The 9,481-nt window shown below is 49.5% G+C and overlaps 1 protein-coding gene across 1 annotated transcript in view; it reads left to right on the plus strand.

Annotated features, from left to right (window-relative positions):
* The window catches only part of ATP1A3 (ATPase Na+/K+ transporting subunit alpha 3), a 34,524-nt gene extending 25,251 nt beyond the window's left edge, over nt 1-9,273 (plus strand). Inside the window, exons 18-23 of the mRNA XM_083454879.1 lie at nt 385-508; nt 1,979-2,124; nt 3,660-3,790; nt 5,463-5,564; nt 6,344-6,435; nt 7,684-9,273. Coding sequence (XP_083311005.1) covers nt 385-508; nt 1,979-2,124; nt 3,660-3,790; nt 5,463-5,564; nt 6,344-6,435; nt 7,684-7,712 — 624 coding nt within the window. The 3' untranslated portion in view covers nt 7,713-9,273. The remainder of the gene's footprint in view (nt 1-384; nt 509-1,978; nt 2,125-3,659; nt 3,791-5,462; nt 5,565-6,343; nt 6,436-7,683) is intronic.
* Nucleotides 9,274-9,481: the final 208 nt, after the last annotated feature.

Below are 9,481 nucleotides of genomic sequence, written 5' to 3' on the forward strand. Positions count from 1 at the left end.
ATGATGCTCAAACTGATTGATGTATCTAGGGAAGGCCTTTCTTAAAGCACTTTGTCTGCCTGTTACTTTTTACAATCTGAACGTGGAGGCAGAGGCTCAAATCTCCATGTTGCCAATGTGACAAAATGGCTGCCTCTGAACACCAGACTCATTCTGAGCAAAAGTACAGAGAAAAGTCATTCTGGAACTTCCCACGGTTCTGTCGCTGAATGCTATATCCCCAATGAGATGCTTGAACGGTTCTCATCATCCCTAACCATTGACCATTTTAGCCAGGGCTGATCTGTTAGCACAGGTTCCCCACCCCCTCACCTACACCCCAAAACTTCAGCCCCCAGCCCTGCGATCCTGCAATCCTGCTGACCCTCTCAATTCTTCCTCCAGGTGCCAGCCATCTCCTTGGCTTACGAAGCAGCTGAGAGTGACATCATGAAGCGACAGCCACGAAACCCCAGGACTGACAAGCTGGTGAATGAGAGGCTGATCAGCATGGCCTACGGGCAGATTGGTGAGTAAATGGGGGACAGCCATTGAGCAGGGCTGAGCACCCGCAGGCGGAGAAGGGAGTTGAACGGGGATGAATCAGGCAGGTGTTGAAAATCAGGCCAACATGCAGGTGCTTGGCTGCTGGTCCCAGTGGCGTAAGTGGGACCTGGGAATGCAAGCAACTTTGTCCAGTAGTATGTTCTTATTAAGTTTCACATGCAACACACAGTACACAAGTAATACGTTTATTTATGTATCATCAGTTCAAGTATCCTCTCCACAGAGATTCTTGGGTTGTGGGTGGAGTCATATGTTGTTCTTGTATTTACATGAAAACCAATAAAAATTATTTGCACATTTAAAAAAAGGAATGCAAATAAGCTTTCGTCCCAAGGCAAGTCCTCTGTGGCAGAGACAGAAATATTTCTTAGAGTAGTGAGAATAGGACTTATTCCCAAGTAACTGTGCACAGGGTTACAGCTTTATATAGAAAGCGGCCTTCTATTGAGTCAAGCCACTCGTCCATCTAGGCCAGCATTGTCTACACGGTCTGGCAGCAGTTTTCCAAGATTCCAGACAGGGTTCTTTCCCAGCCCTACTTGAAGATAAGGTAACTTCCTAGGTTCTTGTGATATTTGGAGGACTGTGCAACATGTAAATCTGGTTTATCCATCTTTGTTATTATATGTACGCCTCACCTTTCCTTCAAGGAGCTCAAGGTAGCATATAGGCCCATTTTGCTCCCCACAACAACCCTGTGAGGTAGGCACAGCTGAGAAGGAGTTACAAACCTAGTGAGCTTGATGGCCGAGTTGGAATCTGAACCCAGTGGCCTCCCAGGTCTTTACCACACTTACATAAATGCCTCTTGCAATTCTGGTCAGCAGTTCACTACTCAAAGTGGATATTCCAGGTCGGATTCCAGATGACATGCTTGTGTTGCCAAAATTGTTAGGTCTGCGAATAGCTGCTCATCTGGTCTCCTGTGGTGAGTGAGGAGCAAACTGTGGCCAAGCAGGCAGGGAAGCTTTGTAGCAGCTGTGGGTCTTGTGGGAAGGCATTTGTGTTGCGCATGCGGACGAATGACCTGTGGCTTTATCCACAGGGCAAACATGTAGGCTTAGACATGAGACTAAGGAGGATTAGAAGCGTTAAGGTGGCTGAAATGGGAACCATGTGATTGAAGGGCATGGACCAGCAGAGGCTGGCATTGCCCCCATCCCCAGCTTAGCCTGCCCTCAGGAAGCCCCCACCTGCCTGCCTTATTACTTATTGCCACTCCAAGGGGTAGTGGTGTCTGACAGTTTGCTCCTCTTCAGTCTCAATGTTGCCCCTTGCAGAACCCAGCAGGGAGGAGAGTGGGGGGAAAGCCCACCCCAATAATTAGTTGGCTCCGCCTGTCATTGGTTCTTGACTCCGCCTATCCAGGGCTCTGGCTCCACCCACTGTGGGTCTCCCTGCTTTCTGCCAACTCTTCACTTCTTTTTTGCAGGAATGATTCAGGCGTTGGGCGGTTTCTTCTCCTACTTTGTGATCTTGGCCGAGAACGGGTTCCTTCCATCTATTCTCGTCGGGATCCGCCTCAACTGGGATGACCGGACATGCAATGATCTGGAAGATTCCTACGGGCAACAATGGGTAAGAAGAGGAAGCCCATTTTGCTTGCACAGGCGTGAGCGAGGCCGAGCCTTTGTGGAATTGCAGCAAATGAATGTTTCTGGCAGTGGGCAGATGCCAGAAATTAAACTGAGTGCCAATGTGTTAAGTGAAGTTGAATTGGGTCCAATATATAAATAAAAGGGAGTGGGGCGGGGTGGGGTGGAGAATGATCAACTTTGGTCTGGCGCAGGAAAATATGTTTTGTGACTCAGAACGTTAGTCATAACTGGTCAGTGGCTGTGGTTGTGAGGAGGAGGAGCAGCTGCTGCTCAGGGCCTGATTTTTGGCTCTGGCTGGCAAACAAGCAGGTGGCAGGAATGACGAGGCAATGTGGGGCCCACATTGAGGGTCTTCTTGTTCCAAGGTCCCCACAATGCCCATTGCCACTGCAACGCCGCTGGGATGCCCTAGGCCATTTCCTCTTTCTCAAACTCAGTTCCATTTCTGTGAAATGGGAAGAAATGAGAGCCAGTGTGGTGTAGGGGTTAAGAGCGGTAGACTCGTAATCTGGTGAACCGGGTTCGCGTCTCCGCTCCTCCACATGCAGCTGCTGGGTGACCTTGGGCCAGTCACACTTCTCTGAAGTCTCTCAGCCCCACTCACCTCACAGAGTGTTTGTTGTGGGGGAGGAAGGGAAAGGAGAATGTTAGCCGCTTTGAGACTCCTTCGGGTAGTGAAAAAGCGGGATATCAAATCCAAACTCCTCCTCCTACACGACAGAGTTTCTTGAGCAGTTGAAGATGACAATGATGCCAAGCCCTTTAAACAATTCTTTAAACCGGGCTCAGACAGAGCAATCTTCAAATACTGTGCTCTGTCAAACAGGACTTATGGTAGTGCTGTAGAGCAGGTCTGGTGAATCCATGGCCCTCTAGTCTCCAACTCCCAGCAGCCCCAGCCAGCATGACCAATGGTCAGGGATGATGGGGGTTGGAATCTACCAGCACCTGCCAGGCCACAGGTTCCCTTCCCACCTGTCAATCACCCGATGGCACAGTGGTGTCAGGTGACTGTTCTCCTTTGCCTGTGTGGTTTGAAATCAACCTACACAGGAAAAGGAGCGACGATTTGCAGTTGCTGACGATCAGCTCACAGGTGGTGCCTTTGTAAATGCAGATGCCCCTGGTGGGCTTTGCAATCATTGCTGCAGTGCCTGCAACCCTCACTTTCAGCCAAGGTGCATTTTTATCTGTCGTACACCTAAATTTCCTAAATTTCAACAAGGCTGAGCGGGGATTGGTTTGGAGAGGCGGAGAGCGTGGTGGGTGAGAATGGCGGCATTGCATGCAGTGGCGTAGCGTGGGGGGTGCAGGGGGGGCCGTCCGCACCGGGCGCAACATCTGGGGGTTAGGGTTAGGGGCGCAAATCCACGGGTTAGGGGATGCAAATCCACGGGTTAGGAGGTGCAAATTACTTGCCTTGCCCCGGGTGCTGACAACCCACGCTACACCACTGATTGCATGTTTCTGGTTTCCCCATGTTGCCCTCTTGATTGCACCCTCTCTGCCCCCTAGACCTACGAGCAGCGCAAAGTGGTGGAGTTCACCTGCCACACAGCCTTCTTTGTCAGCATTGTGGTGGTGCAGTGGGCTGACTTGATCATCTGCAAAACCAGAAGGAATTCAGTCTTCCAGCAGGGCATGAGGTAAGGCTGCTTGATTTTCCATTTGCTCAAGGAAACCGTAACTCTGTTTTGGAACCAGAAAAAAGGGGGATTGTGGAAGAGAGACAAGTAGACATTTCAAAATTTAATGCATGACAGAGGGAAGAGTCTGAAACCCACAGCTGAAAAATGAAGGCTTGCTTGTTATGCATTCGTGATTCAAGGGCTATGACCTATGGGCAGGAACCCCTGGCATACAAGGATCGAGGAATCCTTAAAAATTCCAACCCCCTTTGGTGGCTATAGGCTGCCCCACACATTACGTGGCAGTGAACTGGAACATGCCACAAAGAGTGACTTTGTTAGGAAGGTGGCTCTGTGGTGATGACTGTACCTGCATGGCAAGTGTATTTTCTAATATGACTTCATCGCATGCATTTGTTATATTTTCAAATACAATTTCTTTTTAAAAATATCATGTTGAAGGACCTCTGTGCTGGTCATTATCAAGCTACTACAGTCAAACGGCTTAGTTGCCAAATGTTTCAGCTCCTGAACATCAAAAACCCGGAAGTGTTTTCGGAAGCCAAATTTCCAACGTGGCTTCTGTGGCTTCCGATTGGCTGCAGGAAGCTTCCTGAAGCCAATCGGAAGCTGCACCTTGGTTTTCAAACGGTTCTGGGAGTCGAACGGACTCCCGGAACAGATTAAGTTTGACCACCAAGATACGACTGTACAGTATATCTGTTCCAGGACACAGTGAGCACTGCCCTCTGTAGGGTTGCTTCAGCCATTGTGGGCCTTACAACTTCATCCATTGTAGAAGCAGGAGGGTACCACCGCATGAGTCGGGATCTTACGGCTCTCTGGATGTTGCTGGATTGCAACACCCATAATCCCTGGGCTGGTGGGGACCCAACAACATCTGGGAGCTCACAGGGTGTGAAAGGACCCTAGAAGAAGATGGAGTTGGTAGAGCGTGAGACTTTTGATCTTAGGGTTGTGGGTTCAAATCCCGTGTTGAACAACAGATTCCTGCATTGCAGGGGGTTGGACTAGATGACCCTCGGGTCCCTTCCAAGTACAATTCTATGATTGGCTATTAGTGCATGACTCCTACATGTTTAAGGATACAAATTTTCCCTTCACACTGGATGAGTTTGCCATGTCTGGGTTTTGAAATATTGTATTGTATTTATTCATTTATTTAAATAAATTCCTCCAGGAAGAGCCCAGGAGAGTGAACATATCCATAATCATTGTGGGGGCTTTTGGCTAGATGACCCTCAGGCTTCCTTATAAGCTGGTTTTTGTTTGTTTTTTAAATAAAATTTCTGAAAACACTTTAAAGCTTTCTAAAAACATGGATCTCAGGGTTGCCAGGAACAGTGTTTTTTAGTCATCTAGGTAAGCAGGATTGTTTTTAAATTTCTCCTGAAAGACAATAATGAGAGAAGCAAGAGGTGCCTCACGAGGGAAGGCACGCCACAAAATTGGGGCTGCCACTGGAAAGGCCCTGACGTGGGCCAACGCCAGCTGGGCAGCCCCCAGAGGGTGGCACTCACCTGCCAATCACAGCAGAGAAATGGACTAGTTTCCAAAAACGGAGGTTCCAATGGAACCTCAGGGAGTTCTCCTTAAGCAAATGGGGGCAACAGGTGACTTATAACAAGAGTATTCCTCTCTTTCACTTTCTCTCTCTTTCCCCCTTCAGAAACAAGATCCTTATTTTTGGTCTCTTTGAAGAGACTGCCTTGGCCGCCTTCCTGTCCTACTGCCCCGGCATGGATGTGGCGCTGAGAATGTACCCCCTGAAGTGAGTACCGATGTGTGGCTCAGTGGCAAAGCATCTTCCTTGGCATGTAGAATGTCCCAGGTTCAATCCCTGCCTTAGGCCATGTTCACACCATACATTTTTAGAACTACAATACTGTGTTAGACAGGCACGGCTTCCCCCCAAAGAATTCTGGGAGCTGTAGTTTGTTAAGGGTGCTGAGAGATTGCCAGGAGACCCCTATTTCCCTCACAGAGCTAAAATTACACAGAGTTGGAGAGCCAGTGTGGTGTAGTGGTTAAGAGCGGTAGACTCGTAATCTGGTGAACCGGGTTCGCGTCTCCGCTCCTCCACATGCAGCTGCTGGGTGACCTTGGGCGTGTCACACTTCTCTGAAGTCTCTCAGCCCCACTCACCTCACAGAGTGTTTGTTGTGGGGGAGGAAGTGAAAGGAGAATGTTAGCCCCTTTGAGACTCCTTCGGGCAGTGATAAAGCGGGATATCAAATCCAAACTCTTCTTCTTCTCCTTCTCTCTGAGCACCCTTGGAGCAAACCTCAGCTCCCATAATCCTTTGGGGGATGCCATGACTATTTAAAGCAGTATCATAGTGCTTTAAATATATGGTGCGGACGGGGTTTTCAGGAGTCTTTCCACCTCTGGCACAAGGACTTTTCATTTGGAGGAGGCTTGATCACACCCAGGATGTCTGTTTCAGTCTTGGGAATCCTTGTGTGGGGGCACACAGGCACACACAGATGCACACTCACACCCATCCATCGTCTCCTCTGCTCTTGTGCTGATCTTTCCTTCTCTCCTCAGGCCCAGCTGGTGGTTCTGCGCCTTCCCTTACAGCTTCCTCATTTTTGTGTACGATGAAATCCGTAAACTTATACTGCGCCGTAACCCAGGAGGTGAGTGGGGCCGGGGGAGTCGGGAGTTCTTTGAGGAGCGTGAGGAATATTTCGGGAGATGATGTTGAAGCGGGGAGCTCCCCTTCCCTGGGACCGGGCCCACTATTAGCCTCACCCAGAACAGACCCACTGAAATGAATGGGCATTACTAACTTCGATCCATTCATTTCCACAGGCCTGCTTTTGTGCAGAACTGTGTTGAGTTTGAAATAAGGGTTTGTAGGCACCCTAATTTTATTTTAATAATACATTTATTTATAGGCTTCACAACTTCATATAAACAAGACAGAGGTCCCCCCTCAAGGCGCTTACAATCTAAACTCAACTTTTCCCCTTGCTGTCCATTTTCATGCAGATGTCAAGGCAATAAACAACTATTTTGCTTTTAAAAGGCAACTGAAGGCGGCCCTGTTTAGGGAAGTTTTTAACGTCTGACACTGTATTGTTTTTAATATTCAGTTGGAAGCTGCCCAGAGTGGCTGGGGAAACCCAGCCAGATGGGCGGGGTATAAATTATTATTATTATTATTTATTATTACTATGCCCCCCAGTTCCCACATCTCCCCTATGTCAATATTTTAGATTGTAAACCAGGCTTCCTCAACCTTGGCCCTCCAGTTGTTTTTGGCCCACAACTCCCATGATCCCTAGCTAGCAGGACCAGTGGTCAGGGATGATGGGAACTGTAGTCTCAAAACATCTGGAGGGCCAAGGTTGAGGAAGCCTACAAACTATTTGGGGCAGGGACTTGTCTTCTTCAGTGAACACCACACCTATTGATAGAATAGCAACAACGATGAATAATACAGGTTGTACCCAACGATGGCATTGCACCATCAGGAACCTCTCATGTGGCAGACTTAAATTTTCCTCTGATCCATCTGCTACCTTAATTTTTCACTGATCCATCTCCTGGCCAGTTCTGGAGATTCCCAAGACTTTATTAGAAAGAGCCTTTCAGAGGGTGCAGGGAGTTGCTGTGGCTTGGGGCAAGGAATGTGCAAAAATAGGGTGCCTTGCCTTGGAGTTTGAGAAGAGGAGCTTGGAGGGAATCTAAACACTAAGCCACCATTGAATGTGACTAATTATCCCAGTAATAAGGATTATCATCATCTTCTGGGTGAGGGGGAAAAGGGAGAGCGGGTGGGTGGGAGACCTGTGGGTGGAGCCAGGGTTGGGGATGATGACAGGCGAACCGTGCCTGCCGCTGCTGCCTTGCTCATGTTGGTTTTTTATTTTGTTTTGCAGGATGGGTGGAGAAAGAAACCTACTACTGAGCCGCCTCCCTTGTCCGTGGCTGGTTGTCTCCCCTTAAGGGGGAGTGCTCTCCCCTCCAAAATTCTGCCTATCCTCCCCGCCTAATTATGAGAGAGAGAGAAAGAGCCTGATGCCAGGATCATAAGTTTGGACACAGAAACAACAAAACCACCTTCCCCGCCTTCATTTCCCCGGACCCCGGTGGCTGAGATAGGAACGCCATCCTGTCTCATCCTGCACCCATGTCCCAAGATGGAGGGGTGCGGTGGGGGAGGGAAAACCCCCACCCCACACACACACCTCGACCTCTGCTCTCTGCCATATTCTTCCTTTAGTTTTTTCGGAGCAGCCTGGTGGGGGGGGGGGAGGGGGCATGGGTGCAAGAGAGAGAGAGAAACGGGGTCATTGGGGCAATATTTATTTACCTCGGCGAAACCCATCTTCACCCACCAACCGTTGCCCCTACATCAAATTTCCCCTTCCATAGCTGGGATTGTACCCGGGGACCAGCAGCACCCCCAAAAAACAACATGCCTCGGATTACGTGAGCCAAATGGGACAGGGTTTCGGGGGGGGGGAGGGCGCAGGGTTTACTGTTATCTGGTTAGCAGTAGTAAAGCTTTTGACCCCCCCAGGTTTGGGGAGGGAAACTCCTTTTGCTCCCCTACCCTTGTCATTTTCCATTTTCTCCCTCTCCCCTGCTCCAGTGGGGGATCTGTGTGTGTGTGTGTGTGTACATTTGTGTGTGTGTGTGTGTGTGTACGCACGAGAGGGGAGCAGAGGTCAGCCATGGGTGACCCTCAACTGCCCATCTACGCTTCCTTGGCCTCCCTCCTCCTATCAACTTTTTTTGGGTTGCGTGTGGCGAGTGTTGCAGCACAAAGGCGAACAACAACAACAACAAAACCCTTCAAGAACAAAACGCACCAGGGTTTCTCGTCCCCTTTCCTCCTGGCTCCCGCACCCCTCCCCTCTCGACTCGGACTCCCGCTAGATGTGTAAATGAAACCCAGGCGTCCGGAGTCCCTCTCCTCTGCATGTACAGATTTGCTCTCATAGGACCAAGACAGCAGCTTTCTCCTGCCCCCTCCTCTGTGTGTGTGTGTATATGCGGGGGGCCAGGTTGTTACCCTTCTGTACCCATCGGGAGGAAGTGGGGACCCTCCTGGCAATCCTTCCCACTGGTGCTGAACACCACCCCCTCCTCTTGGGCAGCCGTTTCCCCATTTCCTTGGCCCACGACCCAGTACAGAGACCTCAGCCATAGCTCCCTCCCCAGGAAAAATTGTGCCCTTCCTCATCTACCCTGAGGTGGGAGGAGAGGGACCTCTCTGGCTTCTGACTGGGTGAGGCGACTTCACCTCTGTGTGTCCGCACCCTCAATAAACTTTTATTTTCTTTGTGTTTTGGGTGGGGAGGGGAGCGGGGACACGAAGCGCCCGTGTTGTGGGGGGAGATGTAGTCTGTCCTGTCCCATCTCCCCTTCCCGTTTTGGGATTGTGTTGTCGTGTGAACCAACAAAAACAAGGAGGAAAAAAACAAACCGATTTAACAAATAAAAACCAGAAGTGGAATATTTAATATATGAGATATAGCCGTCTCATTACATATATATATCTCTCTCTGTGTGTGTCTGTGTTTCTGTCAGGAGAAATGGTGTGCAATGAATAGCCCACCTACCCATTACACAGAATGAAGTGGGGAGACTGAGGTGTTGAAATTCTGGGCTGTACCAATTCAGAGTGAAGGTGGAGACCTGTGTTTCTTGTGTATTATTGCCCCTCTTACT

This window comes from Podarcis tiliguerta (genome assembly GCF_965153285.1).
Source record: "Podarcis tiliguerta genome assembly, chromosome: 8".
In the NCBI taxonomy this organism is placed as follows: Eukaryota; Metazoa; Chordata; class Lepidosauria; order Squamata; family Lacertidae; genus Podarcis; species Podarcis tiliguerta.